Genomic DNA, 25,929 nt, shown 5'->3' on the forward strand with positions numbered 1-25,929 from the left:
CACATCTTTGGGGTCCGGGCAGATAAAGCGTTCGGCAGGAGGAGGGTAGCAGACCCAGTGAGTGGAAGGCCTGGGGAGCACATGGGGCCAGCAGTCATGGCCATGCTGACCACTGCAGGAACGAGAAGGTCCTCGGCTTAGCCTCAGCTCCCAGCCCTTAGCTCTGCCCTGCCACCTGTGCCTTGCTCAAGGGGCTGCCTGTTCACTCTTCCTCCTGCGCACGCCTCACACACCTGATGCTCACACTCCCAATGCACCCTGACACCTCAACTAGTCTCCTGAGCCCTCCAAGGGAGATAGATCCCGGAGTTCCGAGGCAGGAGCAACCACTGAGCACTGCTGAGTGTGCCCCAGAAATTAAAAAATAAATTAACAGCAACAAAAAAAATCATTCATTTGGAGACAACAACAACAACAACAAAATCATTTATTCTGGAGAAGAGCAACATGGAGGAAAAAAAAAGAGACAGTAGGGTGCCCTGAGTCCATGCTGCCAACACAGCCCCCATCTGGGTGGGGTGTCCTTTGGAAAAGGGGTTTGTAGAGAATGTGAAGGGGAACCCTGGAAGCCTCTTCTGTGCGGGAAGGAACCCGGGGGCATGCTGTCCCCCAGACATGCCTCTTCCATACCTCCACACTGGTCACCTCTCTTCCTCTGAAGGGAGGGCTTGGTCGAGTTAGTGAATGTCAGAGCCCACATTTTGCTTGCCAGCTGGGGTTGAGGCTCAGGAATTCTCTGAACTGAGCGTCCTCCCCAGCCCTCCCAAACCCCTTCGGTGGGTTTTTTTATCCCAAGCCTGAAGGGTCCGTGGAGAAATGTGGAGAAAAAGCAAAACTGGCAGATCTGCGACTGCGAGGGGGGGGCGGGGGGGTAGGGCTGAATTCCAAGGGTAAAGCCGTTCCACCCCTCTAAGGCTGGATTTTCCAGCCTGCCCGGGAAATGGGCTGGTGAGGCCGGTGGAAGGTCCCATGTGAGCCTGTGAGCCCTATGTGGACAATGGGAGGTGGGCGGGAGGGGTTGGGGAGGGAGGCACGGAGGCTGCCCAGTGAGGGGCTGGGGGTGCTTGCTGGCCCCTCTGCGGAACAGCGCATACAATGCAGACATTGATGTGTTCCAGTGAGCTGGGCACATCCAGAGACCCCTGGCCTCGAGAGCATGGGGCAGTGCATGAAAACTCGGAAGAAATGCAGCAGGAGCTGCAGCTGGGGGGGGGGGTGCACCTTCCTGGGTGGGGGAGGTGCTGCTGGGGGCGGGGCCAGAGAAGAAGCAAGACAGGCCCCGCCCAGGGACAGGGGGCCATGAGGCCAGGGTCTCTGTGACACGGAGGGCCCGGAGGTCATGGGTAAGGCCAAGGGTGTAGGGAAGAGCGTCAGATGGGCTGGGGAAGGGCCCTGGGACGAGACCTGGGTCTGGCTCACCTGAACCCCTCCGAGTTTTAAATTTTTCCTTCACTGACTTCAGGGTCGGCTTTTCCCCTCCTTCACCATCGCCTCCAGCTGCAGTCTTCGTGGTCTCACACACCTCCAGCATCTCCCTCTCCACCCCAGTGTGTTTTTCCTCTTGATGGGTTGTCAGGCGGCCGCTGGGTCTCAGCCAACCGCGGAGGGTGCAGTGACCAGGGGTGGGGCCCGCCTGGCCCCGCCTCCCAGGCAGCCCCACCCCCTGACTCCCAAACCTGGTTTCTCCCTCCTAGGAACCCCAACCCTCACGGTTTTCCAGGGCTCCTGTGTGAATTCAGCAGGGCCTGAGACAGGAAGTCCCGGACCTAGGGCCCCTGTAGGTGAAGGTACTAGGGGAGGAGGCAGGGAGGCTGCGGGACTCCCTGTTCCGGTGCCCCTCTTACCCCTGGGTCTCCCCGCCCTCTCCACTGACTGCCTCTACCTGGGCCTGCTCCGTTGACAGGTGCTGCAGCAGCTGGACCAGGAGCAGCTTCTCCTGCAGAACCGCCTGGTGCAGCTGCTCAGCCTTGGAACCCAGGTGACGGTGGGCATGCACATCCTGTTGGATTGCAGTTGTCTGCTGCATTGTATCGTCCTGCACCTGGGGGCAGGACATTGGCAGTGAGGACAGGCGCGAGGACCGTCCAGATCCCAGCCAGGAGATGCAGGGCTCAGTTACTTACTCCCGGGTCCAATGCCTAGACCGCACCTGCCTAGACATGGGATCTCTCCCTGCCTCCATCCCTTATCCTACCCCACAGCCTCCCACCTCCAGGACCCCTCTCTGTGCACTGTGGGCCAGTCCGCACCCCCACAACCCTTCAGTGGCTGGCATCCTGGACTGTCCTACCTCCCAAGAACTCAACGCGGGCTCTTACCTTACCAGCCCATTTCACAGACCAGGAAAGTCACAGCCCAGAAGGCTGCAATGTCATGCCCCAAGAATAGCCTTGGGTGGAGGGGAGCTGATGGCCGGCAGACCCCTGTACCCTCTCACAAAACTCTTGGTGTTCGGCAGCTGTTCGTGGGCTCGCAGTGAAGATGCGGGAAATATTGCCCACTGTTGCTGAGACACAGATCGAGCCTCGCCCGACTCAGGCCACCCTTCAGTCCTCAGCCTTCAGGAGGCGCTGCCCCCAGCTCCTGTCGCCCCAGCTCAGTCCCCTCAGTCCCCACTTGCATCTGCAGTTCTTCTCTAAGCCCACCCGTTGTTCCTGGAACCTCTTGGCCCCCAAATGGACTTGGGGGCTTGTCATAAGCAGGACCTCAGGTGGCTGAGTTGTGGGTGCCCCAGGGTCGGTGCACCTGAGAGGGAGCAGACAGTCAAGGACCCCAGACCCTCAGCCCCACCCAAACTTCATGGTCCACAGCCCCGACTCTTGGTTCCTCCTGCTCTTCTCGGGGTCAGCTCATTCCTCACCGCCCTCTGCTGCTCCGGGCCCCTTACAAAGTGGATTCTTTCCTGGTTTGGACCCATTGGAGCCCTCCTGGCAGTGCTGGAAGGGATACTAGGGACAACTAGAAACAAGCGTTCTATGTCCTGACCCTAAAGCTCTCTGCATTTCTGTGCTCATAACATTCTGGGGAGTGGACAGCCGACCCTGATCTCTCCAGCTGCCCCACATAGGGGGACCCTGAGGTGCAGAGGGTGGGTGAGGTTCTCTCAGCTGCTGCTCCCGGCCTGTCTCTTCATATTTCCCCATGCCTCATTCACAGGGCGCTTCCCTGGATACTCTAAGCCACCCCTTTCTGCCTTGCCCCTCCCCATATCTATCAGACTTGAAACCATGATCCCATAACCCCAACCCCCAAACTCACTAACCCAAACAAGTATGAGGCTCTCCCGTGCAGCATTCTGTTTTTGTTTTTTTTTTCTTTTTGGGTCACACCCGGTTGAGGCACAGGGATTACTCCTGGCTCATGCACTCAGAAATTATTCCTGGCAGTGCTCAGGGGACCATATGGGATGCTGGGAATCGAACCCGGGTCGGCCACATGCAAGGCATATGCCCTACCCGCTGTGCTATCGCTCCAGCCCCACATTCTGATTTTTTAAAAATATATGGGGCTGGAGTGATAGCACAGCAGATAGGGTGTTTGCCTTGCACGCAGTCAACCCGGGTTCGATTCCCAGTATCCCATATGGTCCCCCGAGCACCACCAGGAGTAATTCCTGAGGGCATGAGCCAGGAGTAACCCCTGTGCACCGCCGGGTGTGACCCAAAAAGCAAAATATATATATATGATGTTTTAAAATATATATGTATGTTTGTAAAATTCTTCTTTTTCAGCTTGTTGGTCTGTCCCAAACATGGGGCAGGGCGTGATGTGAATGGTAGGACAGCTGGGGCGGGGTCTGAGACCCGAGGGTCCTGCTTTCAATCCACAGTGCACAGACAGAGTTCCGAGCAGGGTCAGGCCTCACTCCTGAGCACAGAGCCAGGAAAAGCACCTGAGTACTGCTGCCTGTGGCCCAGCGCTGTGCCCAGCTACCAATAATAGAACACCACGGGAGTGGACACGTGGAGGCAGTCATGGCCAGGTCACCACCTGCACTTCCTGCACCCACCGCTGTCTCTGCTGGCACAGCACATTTGTGGGGGGCACGTGCCCCACAGATCAAAATTCACCTCCTGACAGGGGTGACTTGCTCTTCATTTCCATATGTCAGTTTGAGGTCCACCTGCTTCTTTTTCGTTGTTCTCACAACTTTAAGTTTTTCCATTTCCATATTTAAAGCAAGTGATATTAGTTTGTGATTTATGATACCCCTACAAAGTTCCTCTTTAACCTAAAGGCAATATCATCTAAAAACAGAAATTAGGTAATGACATGTTGAATGATCCTCAAAGCAGGACACATTTGAACCACTGCTCTGTTCACCATGGACTGTCTCTAAACTCAAATCTGACTCCCAATGTCCCTGCTCCTGTAATGATCCCAAAGCCTCAGCTAAGATCCGGATTTTACTGCAGATAATGTACTACACATGTCCTTTGAAAACTTCAAATATAAGCCATTCATTTTTTAAAAATGTATTTTCATAAAATCACTGTGGCTAGACCTTTACAAAGCTGTTCATAATTAGATTTCAGTCATACTTTGTTCCAACACCCATCCGTCCACCAGTGCACATTTCGCAGCACCAGTGTCCTCAGTTTCCCTCCCTTCAACACCCTCCCCCACCCAGCCAACCCAGGCCCTGGTCTATGGTAAGACACTTTTCTTCTCTCTCTCTGTCTCCCTTTTTGCAGTTTACAATACAGATACTGAAAGGGTATCAGGAATATCTCTTTATTTACTTTTAACACTCGAGGATTTCAACTTCAGACAGAAATAGAATTGTTATTTCAGGCAGTTTTGCTGAGAGAAGAACTGGGAATGGTCTCTGCTATGGACAACCAGGGATCTGCAGATCTGCAGTGACTGACCACAGCCTGGGCCCTGGTCTGAGTGTCCAGGCAGGTCCTGAAGATCGGGAGGTCTTCCAACCCTGAATAGGGATGGGATTAACTCCTGCCTGCCAGGACACTCCTACAGAAGATGAAGGCCCGAGGCCACCTGGGTTCACTAAACTGGCCTGGTTTCACATCTTCACAATGGCCAGGCTTGGGTAACCATGACATGACAGGCAAATATTCATAGTGTTATAAGTGTGTCACCACAACCTTTGAAAAACAGGGTGGAGGTCTGGTGGGATTTGGGGGATTGGAAACTGTCCTGAGATGCCAATACTTCTCCTGAGCTGCTGGCAGTCAGGGCTGGCACCTGCCCAGCACTCCCCTCCCCATGCCCCTCCAGCCTCCCAGAGACTCCCTGATCCCGAGTAGGTGAGAGACAGGCAAAGCCTAAGGTGGCAAAATGGGCTGTTTCCTACCCGGCAAACTTGCCGGGCGTTCTGCCGGGACCAGGCGTCTGGGTATGAAAAAAGACCCGCCCAACCGCAGGTGAAAGAGGCTCATATGGCAGGGGCAGGCAGAGCGCTCCAGAAAGAGGCTGGCTGGTACCTCAGCAGCTTCTCATGGCATAGAAATGGGGATAGGAGACAGACCGAAGGAACTTCCCTACTGGCAAGTTGTGACTGACAAGTATAGGCAGTTAGAGGCCATTACAAGTTAGGGTTTGCGGTCAGTTCTTTCAGCCCACGTTCTCTTTCGAACATGTCCTCCCTTCACATCTTACCAAGTAACTTTCTTTCAGAAAAAACTATCTTGCAGGATTGGACAGGTAGCTCAGAGGGTAGGGCATTTGCCTTGTACACAGACGACCCAGATGTGACCCGGAGTCCCGGGCAACTCAAATGTTCCCCTAAACCCCACCAGGAGTCATACAAATACAGAGCCAGGAGTGAGGCCTGAGCACCACTGGGTGTGTCCCTTCAAAATAGTCCAAGAATAACAAAAAGAGGAGGGGAAGTGGGAGGTGGGGTTGGTGCTAATTGACACGTGACTTCTTGGTACTTGCTAGAATGTTTGTGAATTTTACACGCACCATTGTAAACCGTGTATTCCTTTTGGGATGCAGTACAGAAAAACAACAGTCAGTTAAAAATTTAATTTTGAAAAAGATAAGAGCGGCTGAGAGATAGTACAGTGGGAAGGGCATTTGCGCTATCTGGATTCGATATCTGGCATCCCATAGAATGCCCCTGGAGCATGGCCAGGGCTGATCCCTGAGTCAGAAACAGGAGTGAACCCTGAGCACGGCTGGATGTGGCCCCCAAACCAAATAGACAAGCAAGCAAGGAAATGTAATACATCAAAATCTAGCATACAGGTGGTAAGGTGTCTGCTTTGTGTTATTCTAACCTGGGGTGATTCATGGTACCTCATATGAACCCTTGAGCACCACCAGGGGTGATCCCTGAGCTTCAAAACTAACATAGAAGCTGGGAAATAGTATAGTGCTAAGAGTGCACGCCTAGCATGGCTAGTGGTTCAGTTATTTGGGTTTTGTGTTTGATTTTGATTTTTGCTTTGATTTGCTTTGGTTTGGAGGCCACAGCCAGTTGTGCTCATGGCTTACTCCTAGCTCTGCACCCATGGCTCTGCAGACATGGAGGGCTCAGGGGGCACCAGGGCATGCCAGGGGTCCAACCCAGGTCACCACGTTGCGTGATATGGCAGGGTGAATTGGACCCTTTCGGCTGTTGAGACCACCCAGTGTTTCCCGCCCCTCACACTCTGCTCCTAGTCTGTCTCTCAGAGAAGCAGATAGAGAGTTCTGCTGGCATGTTAGATCATGGCCAATTACTATAAAGTCAAGGCAGTGCACATGACCATTTTCAACATCCCTGGTCTGAGGTAGACAATTCCCATTCGCTTCTCAGCCTATGGGGCTTCTGGCTGGCGTCCCTTCAGCAGGCCTGAGAGAGAGATGGAACTTATGGCTTAGCCTGGCTTAACCTCCTCTCCTTCTGGCAGGGAGCAGGACCCAGGTGGACAGGCACCTGGTGAGTATGAGAGCAGGGAGGGGGCCAGAACACTCCCCTTTTTCAGGCCCCAGCCATGCCAATACCTCTGGCAGGTTAGAATCATCAGGCACTTTGTCTAAAAATAACTTGATAGAGGAAAATTCATCAATAGTGAGTTCTGGGTGTTCATCCGCCCCTTTTTAAGGAGACCAAGTCTAATGTGTTGAAATCTTTGAAATTTGAGAATCAGAGGGAGGAGTCATTTAAGCTCAAGAGCACTTAAGTGTTAGTCATTTAGAGTGTAGATGTAAGGCTCTGAGGTGTGAGAAACTTCTCAGTTTTTATTTTAGTTTCCTCTTCCATAAAGGCTCATACAGAACTCTAACCATGGCATTCACTAATGCCCACTGTTTTAGAACCTTGTATACATTGTCCTTTGCCCTCTTAATCAAGGGTGTTAGCTTTGTATTCATTTTGTTTCATTTTCCTACTTACCATGTTAATGTGGGGGCTTCCCTGATCATTAGCTCTTAACACCATTCAGGTCCCTATTCAGGTGCCACTTTGTCACCATCCCATGGTGACACAGTACCTGGGAGGGATGGACTATTCGAACATGGTCTAAGGCCGATAGTTCATAGACACGGACGCGGACTATTGACGGGAAAGCAATGGATCAGGCGAATGACTGGTGGTTCATCGACAAGTTTATTCAGGACAATCAGTGAATAAAGGCAAAAGCAGGAATGTGATAAAGGTAGATGGAATGGAAAAAGGTTTGGCAGTAACAAATAGATTCAGGTGGACACAGACTCTGCATCTCCAATCTCCCCGAAACAGAAACAAAGCTTAATCTCCTTCAAGGTTTCTAAAGGCAGCCATGAAGGTTTCAGTCACTCCTGATAGAGCTCAGGGGACCATGTGGTTTTGGGGATCCAGGTGGAGTTAGACACATGCAAGGCCTGTACTACCTCTCTGGCCCCATTTATTTTGTTATTATTTTTTAGTTCTATTAAGACTAGTACTGGAACTCAGTCTGGGTTTATTTGTTTGAGCGGCCCTCCTCCCATGGTGCTGGGGTGATCACGCAGTGCAGAAGATTGAATATAATCTCCAACCCATGACTCCCTCCCCCACAGTGTGTGACCCAGTTTAGAGTGGAACAATCTTTGTGAACACCCACAATCACAAGATGCGGTCCACACCTCTGCCTGGTGTGGACTCTTTAAGATGAACAGAAAATGTTGTTTGTAGGAATAGAGAAGACGATAAGAGTAAAGTGCTTGGATGGGGCTCCCTGGCCATCCCAAGGCCCTGCCAATGGGCCACCATGGACAGAGTGTTGTCCAGAAGCTGCAGAATGAACTCTAGACCCCACTTCTAGGTCCAAGATTCCTGGTTCTCCAGGATGGGGACACCCAGGGGCTTCCGCTTAGGCCCCGGGAGCAAGACCCTGGGTGCTTGTGCAGAGGACAGATTGCCCAGGTGCTGCCAGCCTTGGACCTGGGAGTCAGTGCTGACCTCCACATCCCTGGGCCCAGAGCAGGACGCCCCGGCTGCCTGTCCTCACTTTCACCATTGTGCCCACAGGTGAGATTGCAGGACAAACAGGTGAGTGTTGGCGGGAGCAACGGGACAACTATCCCCTATTTCCTGCAATGGTAGGTGGCCTCTGACCAGTATCAGTCTCTGAGAATGAGCGACTTGACCAGCAGGTGCTACTGCAAAATCAGCTCCTGGATCAACTGCAGCGAGAATGAATCATGACAAGGTGAATAAGGAGAAATGACAGGAGGAGCTGTGAAAGACCCACTGTGAGGCCAAGAGTCCGCCTTGGGTGAGGGGAGGAAGGACAGGGCAGGACGCCACCCACTGCGGGGTGGGAGGGGGTGTGAACTGGCCCTAACTGTACAGAGAGGGTCCTCGTAGAGGGGAGGCTGCCAGGTAGGATTAAGGGCTCAAGGCAGAGTGAGGCCCTATCTCTTAGGCCCTGGGAGAAAGACCCCATGGGGGTCTGTGGGGGGGGGGTGTCGGATTCCTGCATCTTCTGGCTGGGATCTGGTCGGCCCTCCTGCCTGTCCTCACAGCCAAAGTCCTACCCACAGATGCAGGTGCAGGATGAGACGGTGCAATGCCCGAGGCCTTATTGCTTAGCTTCTGCTGCTACCTAGAGCATCACAAACTGCAATCCAAGAGCACCTGGATGCCAGCAATCACCTGTGTTCCAAGGTGGAGCAGCTGCACAAGCTGGTGCTTTAGCAGAAGCAGTTCATGAACCAGCTGCAGCAGGTGCTAACAAGGCAGCAGGCCCTGCTGGAGGCAGCCTTCAGGGGGCCGAGGGAGACCCAAGTGAGATAGGGGTCACAGGCTCCCAGACAAAAAGGGGGCAGCCGGCTCCCACCCTGCCGGCTCACCTAGTACCTTCACCTTCAAGGGTTCCTCAGTCAGACATAACAGGAGAAAAGCAGCTCCAGGCCCTCTGGAATCATAAGGATACCCCGAGAAAAGTGAGTGACAGGTTCCTCAGGTGGGAGACCACCCCCCCCCCCCATGGAGGTCAGGAGGCGGGGCTGCAGAGCAAGCAGAGCTTCCTCTTGGTGAGGCCTGTTGACCTCCCTTGGCTGTCTGAGACCTTGGACACATGCTTCCAAAGTACGTCCTGTGCCAGAAGCATGGAGGAGTAGCCCTTCGGCCTTCGAACATAGTGGAGGTTTGTGAGACCCTGAAGTCTGTTTAGCTGGAGGCTACGTACGAGGAGACCGGCTGGAGGAGTGTGAGAAGACTTTGGAGCTGGAGGCTGCGGTCCATATCTAGGCTTGCGGGGACAGTAGAGTGTGTGAGGATCCCAAGAGACTCTATTTCTGTCTGAGGAACAGGAGGCCACAGACCACTGACCCGGGACCCAGGGTGACCTGACTACAAATCACACAAATCCAGCTCGTAAGCACAAGTTCAGCTGACAACCTTATTCACCATTAATCCCCTTATTTTACTGCACACATGAACTCTACCCTCTCCGAATCCAACTAATTCAGCCCCATCCGCCCTTCCCGCCCTGCTCCTTCCCACCCTCTTCCCTCCTCCCTTCTCCTTCCACCCCCCTCCACTGCACTCAGTACTAGACACCAGGGTGTGGGGGGGGCAGATCCCCTAAAGACACAAGGTATTATTAGGTGGGCAGAAATGACCGCCACCTAAAGACACAAGAGATCAGGGAGGCAGAAACTCCCCCATCACCAGACCCCGTGGATTAGGGGGACAGAATTATCCCACACCACTAAACTTGAGTTGTGGGGGACAGAAATGTCCCCCACCACTAGAACCCAGAGATCAGAGGAACAGAGGTGTCCCCCACTACTGGATCCCAAGGATTAGGGGGACAAATATCTTCCACTACTAGAAACCTGGAATGTGTGGAGGGGGGGATGCAGAAGTGAAAACTGGGCCAACTCAAATCCCAGTCCTAATGATTTCTAATGATTCAGTCCTAATAACTTTTTTGGGGGGTAGGGGGGAACTCCCTGTGGCCTGACTCTGCCTTCCCCCATGTAACGGCCTCCTTTCCTACCCTCTAGTTCACAGACCCAACAGGGCAACAGGGCAGCGACCCCCAGGCTGCTGAAAAGCTGCGTGCAAAAGAAGAATTGAGAAACATGAGGTGTGGGAGAGGGAGAGATGGGGATACCAGAGGCACCCCTGTGTGAAGTGAGGGATGCGAGAGACCCAATTCTCTGAGCTCAACAATAGTCGAGACAGGCGCAGGCTGAGACAGACAATTCTAAGAAGCAGGTGGATGTTCAAACTGATAGGTGGAAGGAAAGAGTGAGGTATTCCTTCCAGGAGGTTCCTTGCGGGAACACGTCCCCCCCACCCCCGAATGTGCCCCACCTCCAGATTCAGGGATTATGCAGGGGGCATGGTGCCATGGCCATGCCCACGCAACGTGTCCAATCCCATGGTGTTCTTTTATTGGGGGGCAGGGCGTTGAGCCAGAGCTCCTGTGCTCAGGAGCTTTTCCTGGCTCCGTACTCAGGAGTGAGGCCCGGCAAGTGCTCAGGGCTTCCCTTGTGGTGCTGGGAAATCAAAGCAGGGTCCCTGAATGCCTAAACCACTCTCCAGCTGTCCTACCATTTCAACAGGCCAGTCTCAGAGAAACAAGCTGGAGACAGGAATTAAAACAACATAAAACCTATTTTTAAAAATATGGAAGCCCACATTGCAGAGCTTCATGTATGATTGGATGAGTGAGTGTGGGGGCTGGAGTCACGGGATCAGAGCTTTCAAGTCTGTGACGTAGAGGGCGGGAAAGGCAGAGGGGTGGCTTAGAGTGTCCAGGGAGAGGCCCTGTGAACGGGGCATTGTGAATGGGGAGACAGGCTGGGAGCAGGAGCTGGGCGAGTCTCCCTGACCCTCTGCACCTCGGTGTCCCCCTGAGTGGGGCAGCAGGTGGGGATCCACTCCTCCAGAATGTCATGAGCATGAACGTGAAGAGAAAAGTAGGGCCCGGGTCTGGAACCCTCCTTTCTGCCCTGTCCTGGTGCCCCCTTCCAGCAGTGCCAGGCGGGCACAAATGGTTCCAAACAAGAAAAGAATTGATTTTGTGAGGAACCCAAAGCAGCAGAAGGCTGTGAGAGATGAGCAGCCCCCCAAGATGAGCAGGAGGAACCCCAAGTCCGAGGATGGGGGCCCAGGAAGTTGGTGGTGGGGTGAAGGCTCTGGGGGCCTTGACTGTCTACCCTCTCTCAGGTGCATTAGCCCCGTGGTGCCCCCAGCTCTTCCATCTGGGCTACGGAATATGAAAGAACAGCTACAATGGAGGTCAGGAAGTTTCCACCAGATCCAGGCAAGATGCAGGTTCGTCTGAGGTACGAGGACACTGACCTGAGTCTACAGGAGCAGGGGCAGCATCCCCGGAGGGGGCTGTGGTGTGGGGTGAGCAGGGCTAGGTTCAGAGCTGCATCTTAGACGGAATGGAACATGAGTCGGGAACCGTTCCCACGCCCTTTGCCCACCCCATGAGCCCTCCAGCAGCTGGCTGAGCTCTGGGGCAGATTGTTGAGACTGGGGCACGGCCCTTCTGGAAAGCCTGCTACCCTCCGCCCGAAGCCTTTCTTGGCGTGAGAGGCTTCTGATGTTTGGGTCTGGACTTTCCTGTCCAGAAGTTCCCCTGGGAGGACAAGAGACCTACTTGGATTATGGGGGAGAGGGGAAGGACAGGGCAGGAGGCCTCCCAGTGATGTTGACTGACTCATCCTGCTCCAAATGGTTCTGAGGATGTGGGTGGCAGCAGGGAAAGAGACAAGGGCTAGTTGCCCGGGGAGGCCCCATGTCTTAGGCCCCGGGAGCAAGAACATCAGGGCTGGTTGCACCAGGTGCTGCCTGCCTGGGCCTGGGAGTCTGAGCCTGCCTCTCCTGGCAGGGATTGGGCGACAGGCACTCCCAGGGTTGTCACAGGTGCAGGCGCAGTGCACCTGCAGCGACAGCTCCTTCCTGCAGCACTGGGCCACCGTCCAACAGCACCTGGGCTCTGGGAAGGAGCAGCTGCCTCACAAGAAAGATGAAGAAAAGGAAGATTTAGAGACAACAAGGCGTGGGCTGATGGGGACGCGGGTGAGAAGGGCCGTGGGCTCTGGGCAGGAAGGCGGCAGCCGGCTCCTCCTGCTCCTCACCTACTCTCTTCACCTTCAGGGGTTGCTCAGTCAGCCCTGCAGGAGAACTGGAAGCGGCAGTTCTCCACCCCTGAAATGGCAGAGACCCTGAAAAGGGTGAGTAGCAGGGTCCCAGGAGGGAGAAGCCACCTACGGGGGTCAGGAGGCAGGGCTACGGGGGAGGTGGAGCCAGGTGGGCCCTGCCCCATGCCACTTCACCTCCCCTTGGTTGGCTAAGACCACAGGGCTGCTCCACAGCCCAACAGAACCAGGATGTCAATCATGGGAAATAGACCATGAAGACTGACGAAGATCAATCAGACTGTGATGCCCTTGAGATAAGGAGGCTGGTGCAATGGTGAAGGAAGAGGAAGGGAGCACCGAGTCAAAGGAACAAAAAGTAAAAACCCTGAGTCTGGCATGCAAGCGGATCACCCAAGAGGCCATGGTAAGCATGACACCTGCTCGGAGACCCCTGTGACTGCCCCTCCTAACGCTTGGTCTCCCTCCTCAGCGTTCTCTCAACCCCCAACATCCTGCTCGGGAACCAACGGACAGCCACACCTTCCTTGGAACCCCAAGTGTCCTGTGACAGTCAGAAGGGACTTCCCAAAGACACCCTCATGCACACCCCATCCTCCCTGTTACCCAGAGATGGAAATCACACCTAGATCAAAGGGCAATGTGAGCCAATACAAAGAAAACCTGTGTCGGCAGAAGATCAATCAGACTGTGATGCCCATGAGATAAGGAACCCGCAGACACCCGGCCCAGGGCCCCAAGTGACCTGCCAGGAAATCATGTTGTCCCCTAGCATCAGCAATGGTTAAACTGGAATTCTTACTGACCTGGAATTCCATTTTTCATCAACCCTGTCAAAATCTTATTCAGCTACCCCAACCCTGTCCTTCCTCCCCCTTCCTTCCCGCCCTTCTTCTCTCCACCCTCCTCCTTCCCGCCCCCTCCCTTCTCCCCTCCTTTGTCCCTCCCCAGTGAGGAAGGACACATATTATGATAAGGGGCTAAACAAAGCAGTTGCAGACTCGCCCCCATGGTAGGGATGCTGCGTGCTAAGAGTAGCTAGATGACCCAAACAGAGTAACATTGAGCCTCAGACCCTGCATGTAAACAAGGCAGACATCCTCCAACACATCCATATGTGCAGGAAGAAACTGAAACCATAACTCGTAATAATAATAGTAGTAAATCCAAAGAAAAGAATTTAAACATCGAAAGTTTCTCCAAAATTGGGACTCAAAAGTCTCCCTGAAGTTAGTCAAACCCCCACCACACTTGGCAGCAGGGGAGTACTTTTCCAAAAGAAAAAAATGGAAGTGAGAGAGGAACACCAATGGGCACCGTAGAGCATGGCGATGCTCTTGCCCACAAACACAAATGGTTCTATCAAATGCCCATCATCAACTTAGGAAGAAGGAACATGTGTGCCGCCATGGACACATGATCACTGGAAGGGGCAGGAATGAGCCTCCCATAATACCCCAGGCATTTGGGAGACACTGTCACCTACAACAGACTCTGTGGAGTTGCAGGGGGCTAGAATGTCGCCAACCTAGGCACTTTGTTTTGGGGGACAGACACACCCCCACTGGAGGCATCTCAAACAATTGACAGACATAGCCCCCATTGTAGGCACCTGACCTGGGGGACAGAGCTGTCCCCTAGTGTAGGCAACGTGTTCTGAGGGACATAGATGTCCCTAGTGTAGCACCTCAATCTGGAGTACATACACGAACCTCAATGTATGTACTTGGTTCAGGGATCACGCCTGGTGATTTTTTCTGGGAACCAAATGAGGTGCCAGGGACCAGGGCAGGGTGGCCACCTGCCAGGCAAGCACCCTGCCCTCTGCACGAGCTCTCTGGTTCCTGTTTACTTTTGACCCCCACCTGGAGGTGCTTGGGGTCTACCCCTGACTCAGTGCTGGGGGTTCCCTGACGTGCTGGGACTCAGACCTGGGCCTCCTGTATGTGCTCTTGACCATTGAGCTATCTCTTCGACCCAGAGTATGTCTATGTGTGTGAGTGTGTGTGTGTGTGTGTGTATGTGTGTGGTGCCAGAAATGGGTCATGGATGATGCATGTGTGTGTTATCTCATCTCATCCCAGCCCCGTCTCTTGGCTTTGCGTGCGTGTCTACCTTAGCCAGCCTTCCTCAATCTGTCCCATTGAAGAAGTGCTGCGTGTCCAGGGATGCCCACAGGGCCGGGGGTTTGGGGCTCCTGTCATGTCCAAGGTGCTTCAGGACCATCGAGGTGCACTGGGTCTCCCCAGGCTGGAGCTGGGCAACGGGGAACCCTGTGTGTGTGTGTGTGTGTGTGTGTGTGTGTGTGTGTGTGTGTGTGTGGTACCCAGGCTGCTACAGCTCTCTCCCTGGGCACCCACCCACACCTGCACAGCTGGGGCTTGGGGGCATCATCAAGCACCAGGACTGGGGTGGGGTGGGGTGGATTGGGGGGCAGTGGAGGACCTTCAGGCTGACCGCATGGACCCCCCTCAGGAGTCCTTTGGTGACGTGACCGAGAGGCAGCAGCTCCGTGAGAAGCTCAAGTGTAAGGACTTCAGGTGGTTCCTGGAGAACGTGTATCCTGAGCTGCACGTGCCCGAGGACCGGCCCGGCTGCTTCGGGATGGTGAGAGGGCTGCGCCCGGGGGGGCTGCCGGCAGGGTCCCCACGCCCTGCATGGGGCAGGTCCTCGGTGGGGTCCCTTGCGCTCCCCAGCCCCGGCCCTCCCCTGTTGTATCCCCTGGCTCTTCCCCTCCCCCGGCTGGGTTTGGCTCTCAGCTCGCTCACGTGGGAGCATATGAACGAGAGTCAGGTTCTGCCTGTGATTTTGTGCATGAGGAGACTGAGGCTTGCCTGGACTCTCCACACCACCTCTACCCATCACATCACTTCTCACCCTAGTCTCAGTGTCTGGGTCAATCAATCATTCCCACCTCAGGGGTCCTTGGGGACCAGAGAGGGGGTAGAGGAGGATGAGGCAGGAAAAGGAGAGTCACTTCTGTTGTTCACCAAAAGAAAGAGAAAAGGAATGTTTGGAGGGGGGCCCAGAGAGATAGTCCCTGGGTTAAGGTTAAGCTTTGCCCTTTGTGTGGCCAACCCTAGTTTGATCCCCGGTGCCAGACGTGGTCCCCTGAACACCGTCAGGAGTGGCCCTTGAGTACCTCGAAGTATGGCCTAAACACCCGTCCCCCCCGCCACCACCCCTGCACACAAATGGGAAATATTTGGGCTATGGGGTTTGGGGTTGGGCTTCACCCGGTGGTGTTCAGGGGTCACTCATGATGGTGTTGGCGTCAGACTGGGGCTTGGTTGCCTGCCTGGCAAGTGCTCTCAGCACCCCCCCACCCAGACTGTCTCTCTGGCCCCAGTGCCATTCACTCTGGAGAGAAATCACGCCAAGGTAGAGACTCCCCTCTCCTGGGCTGCACAGCTGGGCGACGCTGCTTCCCCCATTCTGGAAGCCCTTTGGTCAGAGCCCAGCAGGCTCTGAATACATTCAAATCTTTGGCCACTGTGAAGTGTCCAGGTCTCCCGAGGTGGCGAGAGGATCAGGAGGCCGTCGTGGGCTGCCTGCCCCAGGGAGTGTGTCACTCTTGATCGCCCTGCCTCTGTCTCCTGCATCCCCACCCCACCCCGTCCCACTGCATTTCTCTTTTGTCCAAGCGCAGCCCTGGAGGGGATGATGGGGCATGATGCTCTTCAGGCCTTTGCACGTGACCAAACTGGGCACTATCCCCAGCACCCCATAGCATTCCCCACCAAGCACCACCAGGTGTGATCTCTGAGCACAGAGCCAGAAGTAAGCCCTGAGCATTGCTAGATGTTATGGTTCCCTCCTTCCCCCCCCAAAAAAAATCCAAAATGAATAAATTAATAATAGGTAAAAATATCAGAAGCTCTTATTTATTTGTTTATTTTTGGTGTGGGGACCATGCCTAGTGGTGCTCAGGGATTTACTCCTGGCTCTGCGCTCAGGGATCACTCTTGGCGGTGCTCAGGAGGTCCTGTGGGGTGCTGGGGTTTGTCCATGTGCAAGGCCAGCCACCTGACCTGCTGTACTGTCGCTCAGGTCCCAGAAGCTCTTACTTTTGGGCCTGGTTCTTGTGCCAGGCCCTCCTCACTCCCTGTTTCTCCTCCCGCAGCATCCTGGGTTGACTCAGTTGTGTGTAAACCTGAACTGGAAACTCCCCTTATGTTTCTTGGTAGCTCCAGAATAAAGGACTGCAAGGACTCTGCTTTGACTATAATTCTCCTGATGAAAACCAGATTGTGGGGCACCAGGTCATTCTGTACACCTGTCACGGCCTGGGCCAGAACCAGGTAGGTGACGCTTTTCTCTGGAAAAAGGCAGTAGGGTGCCAGGGTTAAAGGTCTTGGGAGCCTCTTAAAGAGGGAAATTGGGGAAAATCTATGTGTGTTGTTGTTTTTTAATTTTTTTTTATTGAATCACTGTGGTATACAGTTACAGGGCTTTCATGATTGAGTTTCAGTCATACAATGATCAAACACCCATCCCTCCGCCAGTGCTCATTTTCCACCACCAATGTTCCCAGTGTCCCTCCCGCCACCCCCATCCCCTGCCTCTATGGCAGACAATTTCCTTCTTACTCTCGCTCTACTTTCGGGCATTATGGTTTGCAATACAGATACTGAGAGGCCATTATGTTTGGTCCTTTATCTACTTTCAGCACATCTATGTGTGTTTTTTAAAAAGTGAATATTTGACCTCTTCAATTTATAAAGGTAATAGAGACTCATTGTAAAATATTTGAGAAATAGAAAGTGAAGCAAGTGTGCCCGAGAGGAACTGGAGAAACGCCTTAGGATGAAGATGAGTTTCTTGTCCCTCTTTCTCCTATGCACAGACTCTGGCTTCTGTGTTTTAATTAATTGTCATCATTGAATGTTTATGGTTTATACTTGATGATTTCCTCTTGCATGATCCATGCATGCTCCGATGTCTTTTTTGGGAATATTGTGCCTTTTGGCCTCTTGGTGGTTCACATCATGTAGTTCTTTGTTTGTTTTTATTTTTGTTTTTGAGTCACACCTGGGGTTACTCAGGGGTTACTAACGGCTCTGCACTCAGGAATCACTCCTGGCAGTGCTCAGGGGACCATATGGGATGCCAGGGATTGAACTCAGGTCAGCAAGGCTAACACCCTCTCCACTGTATTATCCCTCTGGCCCTGCACCATGTAATTCTGGAGCGGTGAGATGAACTGATTCTCTGCGTGCAAAGGTAATACAGACTCATTGTAGAACATCTGGGAAATAGAAAACGGATCAAGCAGTGCCCGATAGGACCCAGAGAAATCCGTTTGTGCAGTTATGACTAACCGTGCACCAATACCTACAGTTAGAGGAAGAAAAAGGAAAACCCTGCAGATCTGGGTCGGCTCAGGAGGTAGTGCTCAGGAGGACACCTACTTGGCCGGAGAGGCTCGATTCCAGCACCCTGTCTCCCTGTGTGACCCAGGCCTGCCCTCTCCCTGGCAGTGCAGTTCCTGCCTGCACAGGACATTTTAGTGATTCCACGGTACCATTGCCTTGGATCAAACTCCCTCAAGTTTGCCGGGAAGAGGCAGAAAAGCCCAGAGAAGAGAAAGGGCAGCTCAGGCCTCAGAGTTGCCCACTCGGCTACTGAGACCGTCCATTTTCTGGCCAGCTCAAGGGTGGGGACAGCGTGAGGTCTCAAACACCCAGGGAAGAAGCAGAGCATGAGAAGGGGGCCTTGGGGAACTCTGGCCAGGCACTCACAGACCCTCAAGACTGGACACTCAGGCTCTCTGCCTGGCCCCTGCGCTCTGATCCCGCCTGGTGTCTGTCCATTCCTCCATGGCCGAAAGTAACCGTTGCCCACGGATGGGTCCTTTGCAGTTCTTCGAGTATACATCCCGGAAGGAGATCCGCTACAACAGCCACCAGCCCGAGGGGTGCTTGGCGGTGGAGGCGGGCGGGGAGAGCCTGGTCATGGAGCTCTGCCATGATCCGGACCCTGAGAACCACTACTTCCTCCCCTGCCCAGTGAGTGGGCAGTGTCATCTGTGCTGTCAGTCTTGGGGCTGTAGTAGACCCCGGGAGTCTCAGGGAGGAGCCGGCCCCAGGCATGCTGGGATAAGAGACATGCTGGGAAAGGGTGTGGGGTGGAATGGGGAACTGTTGCCGCCTTCATCTTGCAGGATCCCTAATGCTTGGCCTGTCTTCTCTTGTTCACTTGGAGTTGCTGGGGGCTGGGAAGGGCTTGGGACCGGCCTGGGGGCTGCTGCTGCTGCTGCTGCTGGAATGGGGTCTCCTTAAAGCAGATGTGAGGGCAGATCCTGCGGGGGGAGGGTTGGGGTGGTGGGGAAACTGTTTTACTTCTGTAAACCTCACCCCCATTTTCCCCAGCTCTGGAATCAGGGGGAGCGGCAGGGAGATGGTTACAGGGGTCACCAAAGCACACACGCAGCCCTGGATTTATCCCACGTGGCCCCTCCTGAGCGTCACCATTTGCAGCCCTGGAGGTCCCGAGCATCACTGGGATGGCCCTGGTGCACCCCAGCACTGCAGGACCTAAGCATCACCTCCTCAAGTCTTAGCATTCAAGCAGATGGCCTGCTTGGCCCAAATCCCCAGGGCTTTCTATCCCAAGAGTGCTCTGGAGGACCCCCTCCAGTAAATAAATAACTTAAGAGGTGAACCAAATAAAACGAGGGCAGTACCCATAGCTTTGGCCAACTCCAGGAAGGACTCGGCAGATAGCCGGCAGCTTCCTTGGAAACTGTCAAGCCCAGCCAGGGGCGCTGAGTGGTCACTTGTAGCACAGGGCCAGGCATGGATTTACTAAGGTGCTTGTCCTGTGGGCAGCCATCCCTGGTTCAATCCCTGGCACCACCTCTAGTACCCAGGCCCCTCTAGAAGTGACCCCTGAGGACCCGAGTATCCCACCCTCCACAGAAATGTTCCTTGCAGTGTACACTACCCCCGCTGGGGTCTGTTCTCCATCACCGTGGATTTGGAGCAGGCAGTGGATGCAGGCCCAAGAGGCAGTAGGTCCCTCATGCTGTGACCCCCTCTGCTGTGGACCCTTGAGGAGATTTGTAATTCGGCTGTAGCTTTGGCTCATTCAAGCACAGTTTGAGCACTGAAGAGGAGACAAATAATAAGAATGAAAAAGGAAAAAAAAACCCAAAAAAACAAAAAACCTGTCCTCTTTCCTTGGATTCATTCTCAGCCTGGCCCCAGGGATGGGAAGATTCTTCTGTCATACTTACAAAGGGTTCATTCTATGTATCAGAAGAAAGTAGAGGACATTTTCTGGTAGAAAAATGTTACAGTTAGGAATGAGAAGTGGAGTCTGGAAGGGTGATGATTCTTGGGTGAGAGGGAGGCTGTATGACAGGCTGTACCTCCGTGCCCCAGACCTTCTGGGTTCCTTTAGCCAGTGCAGACATTTCTATATATAAATTTCTGAAAGGACAAAAAAAAAAGATCCACAGGCTTAAGAACACATTTTTTAAAAAATTATTTTCAAATTTTATTTTTTTTTGTTTGGGGGCCACACCTGGCGATGCTCAGTGGTTACTCCTGGCTCTGCAATCAGGAACGACTCCTGGCAGTGCTTGGGGGACCATCATGGGATGCCAGGGATCGAACCCGCTTCAGCTGTGTGCAAGGCAAGTACTCTACCTGCTGTACTATTGATCCAGCCCTGCAAGAACACATTTTCAGGAAAAATCCTGCGAGCAACCACTTGTCATTCTCTGAAATTGCCTGTGATCTTTCCTAGGATGGTTCTTTGTTTCACGAACAGTCGAAGAAATGTGTTCAGGCCGAGAAGGAATCCAACGACAAGTTTGTCCCACTCTTACGGGACTGCACCCTCTCAAGCCGTCAGCAGTGGTTCTTCCAGGAACAGATGCTATGACAGGCGGGAGCACACCGGAAGTGAGGGCCCTAGCCCCTGGGCCCAGCAGAGAGGGGCCGGGCTCCCCGACAGAGCGCCCACTCAGCTGCCTGCCTCCGATGCCGTAGGTTAAGGTGGGGTGGGATTCGGTGCATAATGTGAATGCACTTGGTACTGGTTTGGAAACACTTGCCACGGTTCCCAAATACCCCCGTTTTCAGTAACCATCAAATGTTCACTCGTGGTTTTCAGGGAATTAAAATTTTCAAATATTTTTCTATTATTTTTTCCTATTGTGTTGTTTTATTTCCTCTAGAAAAGAGGTATATAATTCAAGTTGGTATTTGCAGTAGTTCCCAGGGCATGTCTGCATGAGTTCCCAGGAAATCAGACTCACGGCTTGTACTTTGCATCCCTTGGTACTACCTCACACGCTGCGTTGGGTATTTCCTCCCTGTAGATAGGTAAAATCTAGGAATCTGGCATTGGTTCCTTCTGGGCATTGAGAGATTACTGACGTATTTACGTATTTAATAAAAAGGCTATTTAGTGGGGCTGAAGCGATAGCACAGAGGGTAGGGCGTTTGCCTTGCAGCGGGCGATCCGGGTTCAATTCCCAGCATCCCATATGGTCTCCTGAGCACCGCCAGGGGTAATTTCTGAGTGCAGAGCCAGTAGTGACCCCTGTGCCAGGTGTGACCCGAAAAGAAAAAAAAAAGGCTATTTAGTTATTTATTTTGGTAGAGGCCATACCCACTTCTTTGTCAGTCTCGTGGAGAAGAGAATGTTTTCTGTAGATTTCATTGCCATGTTTTTCAGAGGTTCCCATAATATGCTTTCTGAACTTATCACACTCTTTTCAATTTCTTACTGTTATTTCCAGTAAAAGACAGCACATTTGCATCAATAGAATTGTAACCCTCCCGCCCCCACTGTGATATCATGGAATATCTTTTTTATTTTGCTTACTTTTTTTTGTTGTTTTGGGGCCACTTCCCGCAGTTCTTAGGACTTACTCCTGGCTCTGTACTCAGGAATCACTCCTGGCAGTGCTCAGGGGACCATATGGGGTGCCAGGGATTGAACCCAGGTTGGCTACATGCAAGGCAAATGCTCTACCTACCATGCTATCACTCCAGCCCCACATTCTCTTATATTACCCATATATGTGCCATTTGCCTATATGTAGCGAGTCATTTTTCTCTTGCTGCTTTGAGATTTTTCTGTGTGTGTGTGTGTGTGTGTGTGTGTGTGTGTGTGTGTGTTTTAACAGTTTAGTATGTCTCTTGGTGTAAACATAGAGTGATAGCACAGCGGGAAGGGCACTGCCTTGCACACGGCCGACCTGGGTTCATCTCCTGACATCCTAGATTGGCCCCCAAGCCCCACCGAGAGTGATTGATTCCTAAGTGCAGAACCAGAAATAACCCCTGAGCATCTCTTGATGTGGCCCCAAAACAAAAAAACAAAAAAGAATAGATGTCTAGGTGTAGTGGATTTGTGTTTATCATCCTTGGGATTCACGGAGATTTTGAGAAAAAGAGCTTTAAAAAGTCAATATGGGATGGTCTTTGTCTTAACTTTTGCTGCTCCTTTCTCTGTTCTTTAAGTTAGATAATGTCTAATGAGTAATCTTTTCATTTCCCATCTTCTGCCATCTCAAACCTATTGACATCATGAAGCTTTGTGAGTTTTTTTGGTCTTAAATTTCAGTTACAGTACTTTCAACTCCAAATATCTCTCTGGTTCTTTAAACATCTGATGATGTCTGTTTCTCTGCTGAGATCCCCAATATATTGATTTAATGTTAACACATGTTCCATTAATCCTTTGAACAGATTTCCTTAGTTCTCAGAATATATTAATAACAGCTTTGAAAGATTTTATGATTCAGCAACTTAAAACAACTCTAAAAGGCCATTGGTTGTTTTTCACCCCTCTCCATTAGCATGAGTTTGCTGCTGATTCAGCCAGTAGGAGAGGGTCTGTTGCTAAATGATATTATTTCTTTTTTAGTGTTCACTGAATTAAATCAGGTCTACCCAGTATAATTTCTTTTGTTGAAAAAGATTTAAGTTTTAAGTTAAAAGTTCAATTGAGACTTAAGTTCAGAGTCAGCTGATGAGGTTAAAAAGTCAACTTCATTTGACATTTAAAAAGTTAAAAGTTAACTGATTAGTGGCCTTAATGCCATCCTACAAAATTTGTTGTTTTAAAATGTTATCCCACTATCTTCCAGGTTCTGCTCACTCTCGAGGGGAGGGGACTATGGGGGCCAGGAAACAAGAATTCTGCAGATTGGCCTGGAATTTTGCTTTCCCTGGTCCAGTGGGTTATTTGACTAATATTGTAAATGATGCAGGTGCATTTGTAACTGATTTCAGAGGTGCCCCTCTCTATGGAAGATGCCTGCTTACCTGCTTTTAAAAGATTCCCTTTTAAAAACCTGTAACAATTCCCGGGGCCGGAGTGAGAGCACATTGGGTAGGACGTTTGCCTTGCACGTGGCCGACCTGGGTTCGATTCCCAGCATCCCATATGGTCCCCCAAGCACCGCCAGGAATAATTTCTGAGTTCAAAGCCAGGAGTAACCCCTGAGAATTTCTGGGTATGACCCAAAAAGAAAAAAAAAACTTTATCAATTCCCAAGAACATTTTCGGGGACTGAGGGTAGGGAACCATTCCCGGTAGTGCTTGGGGGTTACTCCCATCTCTGTATTGAGGGGTTGCTCTCAGGGGTGTTTGGACCAACCTTCATGCAAAGCAGGTGCTCAGTCTCCCAGAAACTGAACCTTTGTTGCTGGACAAGCCCCTTTCTGTCAGCTGGGCAGGATTCATTTTATTTAAATGGGCTACTTGCATGTTACTTGCTGGTTGAATATGGATGAAACATAACATTCCCAATTCATTGGCTTCCTTTTTCTCTTTCGGCAAAGCAGTTATTTTCAGGCTTATTACGATGTGCACAGACGTACCTGTACCTTGTGAAGAGGCAGGATCCGGCCCAGGAGGCGAGATGCTGCCACCTCACAAGCTCCAGGTGGTGCCAATCTCATGGACCAGGGATGGTGTTTGAGGAACAGCATATTCCTGTGGAACAAAGGGAGAGGCATCAACCCTGGGTCTGACCAGTCCCTACTGTATTACTCTGACGTGCCCACGAGATGGTGCTGTCCACCTAGGAAACCTAATCCCCTTCGCCATCAAATCTGTAGCACTGTAGCACTGTCCTCCCATTGTTCATTGATTTGCTGGAGTGGGCACCAGTAACGTGTCCATTGTTTTTGGCATATTGTATATGCCATGGTAGCTTGCCAGGCTCTGCCGAGCGGGTGGGATACTCTCGGTAGCTTGCCAGGCTGAGAAGAGAGGAAGGAGGAAGTCGGGCTTTCTCCCTGACTGCCACTGTCTGATTTCACGATTGTTGCAATAAATGGATCTATCCCAGGCCTGTGTGGGTGTGTGTGTCACTAGGTGGGGATGGTCTGGCCAGTAGTTGACAATTGCTTCTAGATTGTGGGAAGCCTTGGCCATGTCACCATGCCAAGACGCTTCACATGCCTGCCCCTGTGTGAAGTCTGTCAATGACCCCAGGAGAGTCCACCCCAAGGGTTGAAGGTCTCAATCTCGGATGCGTCCCCAGGAGGGAGGGCAGGATGCAGCACCCAGAGCCCTGCCTTCCACTGCAGCACCTCCATGGCCTCCTCCCCTGGCCTCTGGTGCCTGTTCCCCCATTCCCCTCTGCAGTGGCACCAGGGACAGACCCCACTTTGCCCCATAGTGGCCACATCAGGTTTCTCAGGATGAGGACTTGAAAATGCTCCTGCAGCAGGTGGGTCCAAGGTGCTGTCCCCTCAGTCAGGGTCCCTCTCCATAGCACCTGCCCTGGCAGGAAGACAGTGTATTATCAGTGGAGCAGGATGGGGCTGTGGATGGAACATGTTTCTAGTGTCCCCGAGTCTGTTATGGAGCTGATCCCTGATAATAGCGCCCCACTTCTGTGTGGACCATCGGGTTCCCTAATACAAGTCCCACCGCCACCATCACAGCACGGTCAGACCCCATGTAATAGAGAACCAGGCCCTGATTCCTCTTTGCTCCTGCACACCTGGACCTGTTGGGACAGCCTTGGCTGAGTGACACGCTACTGGTGACAAGAAGTGTGTCCAGATCCATGTGTCAGACCAGATGGGAAAGCCTCAGAAGGAAGAGCCTCCCTGTTCCAGTCATTTCCAGGAATTTGGTCAGCCATGCCCCTTCCTGCCAGTCACACTGCTACTGGGAGTCACACTCCTGGTAAGGATGGCCAGGGCAGGCACAGGCAGCTCCTGGTTTACGCCTTGGTGCCCAGTTCATAGCCCTGCCCCTCTATTTGCACCATGGGCCTGGGGCCGCCCATTCACTCTCACGGTTCTGCACAGCTCACACATGTCCTGCACACCCTCTCGCAGCCTCTATTGGGGCTCTGAGCTTAGCTCCCCGTGTCCTGCCTCTGGGTCCCTGGGCTCTGGAAACACCAAGTCCAGGTTTTCCTTGAGGTTTGGGGAGCTGGGAGACTGTGGGGATCAGCTGCTTACCCCTATCAACCCTTGCCGGTGGGGAGAGCTGTTCTCCCTGGACATTGAAAGACTGTCCTGGGAGTTTTCCTCTTAGGACCTTACAGAGTCTCACCAAGACATAGGTGGCACCCAAGAGTTTGCCAGAAGCACCCCAGTGTATTCCATGTGTGCAGGCTCTATCCAGTTACCCCCAAACGGGCATTAGCAGGTCACAGCATAATTATGTAGGCTGTTTACAGGCTACCTCGATTCTGCGGTAACAACTTTCATCTTAACATAGAGTGGTACCTAGTGCTCTCAGGCGCTCCCACAGGGATAACTCCAGTTTCTAAGCTCCATTGTTTGAGCGTTCCCGTGAGCCTCTTCCATCCCTGCTCAGGCAAACTGCTCTCACTCTCTTGCTTGGTGAGAGATTTGGGAAGCCCATCCGGGTCAGACAGAGGGACAGAGACATATAAATAAAGTTAAGGAAATAGGCGTAGCTTGCTGGGGGCGCTCCCGGGCGGACTCTCTGAACCTCAGGTGAGGCAATGGTACACCCGCGCCCTGGGTTAGACTAAGGGGGCTTTTAAGTTGTCTTGGTCTGGTCCTACTCATCTGTTCATGGGTCAATGGTAAGAAACCTGGAATGAAGCCTGGTGGCTTCCTGTCACCAGGTGGGCGATAAGTCTTGTCTTTATCACCTGGGACAAGGTGATCTCTGACTCCAGGAATGTTGCTGTCCACTCAGCCGGTTGCCATTTGGTTCTGGTCACCATTTTGTCAGAGCAAACCTCACATTTGATTCTTGTCAAATTTGGTGATTCCTGACCCATCCATCTTGTCCACCTCCTAGAATGGGTCTCTCAGAGGTCCTGCCTTGTTTTTGCTTCTGCCTCTTGTTGCCTGCTTGGTTCCCTCCCCTTAGGCTTGGCAGACAGACTCATTTGTGAGCCCCCCTTAGCTCACCCCGCTGCGG

At 52.5% G+C, this 25,929-nt stretch overlaps 2 protein-coding genes across 2 annotated transcripts in view; both read left to right on the top strand.

The window, feature by feature from the left end:
- The first annotated feature begins 1,339 nt into the window (after positions 1–1,339).
- On the top strand, positions 1,340–20,433 carry LOC130026597 (polypeptide N-acetylgalactosaminyltransferase 12-like). The gene is made up of 10 exons (XM_056117439.1): positions 1,340–1,343; positions 1,695–1,777; positions 1,904–2,027; positions 8,444–8,464; positions 12,273–12,443; positions 12,542–12,618; positions 15,019–15,150; positions 16,731–16,844; positions 18,405–18,551; positions 20,296–20,433. The coding sequence occupies exons 1-10, from the start codon at positions 1,340–1,342 to the stop codon at positions 20,431–20,433; spliced, it is 1,011 nt and encodes a 336-aa protein (XP_055973414.1).
- A 98-nt stretch (positions 20,434–20,531) lies between these two features.
- LOC130026599 (polypeptide N-acetylgalactosaminyltransferase 12-like) overlaps positions 20,532–25,929 on the top strand; it is a 308,882-nt gene continuing 303,484 nt past the window's right edge. Inside the window, 1 exon segment of the mRNA XM_056117440.1 lies at positions 20,532–20,536. Within this exon segment, the coding sequence (XP_055973415.1) occupies positions 20,532–20,536 (5 nt within the window).

The sequence above is a fragment of the Sorex fumeus genome, unplaced genomic scaffold, assembly GCF_029834395.1.
Source record: "Sorex fumeus unplaced genomic scaffold, SorFum_2.1 ptg000034l, whole genome shotgun sequence".
NCBI classification, from domain to species: domain Eukaryota; kingdom Metazoa; phylum Chordata; class Mammalia; order Eulipotyphla; family Soricidae; genus Sorex; species Sorex fumeus.

Excerpts from the sequence above, each read along its gene's own strand:
- LOC130026597 (XM_056117439.1), top strand. Across the intron at positions 8,465-12,272 it reads TGAGATTGCAGGACAAACAG|GGATTGGGCGACAGGCACTC; the intron begins GTGAGTGTTGGC and ends CTCTCCTGGCAG. Across the intron at positions 15,151-16,730 it reads GGCCCGGCTGCTTCGGGATG|CTCCAGAATAAAGGACTGCA; the intron begins GTGAGAGGGCTG and ends GTTTCTTGGTAG.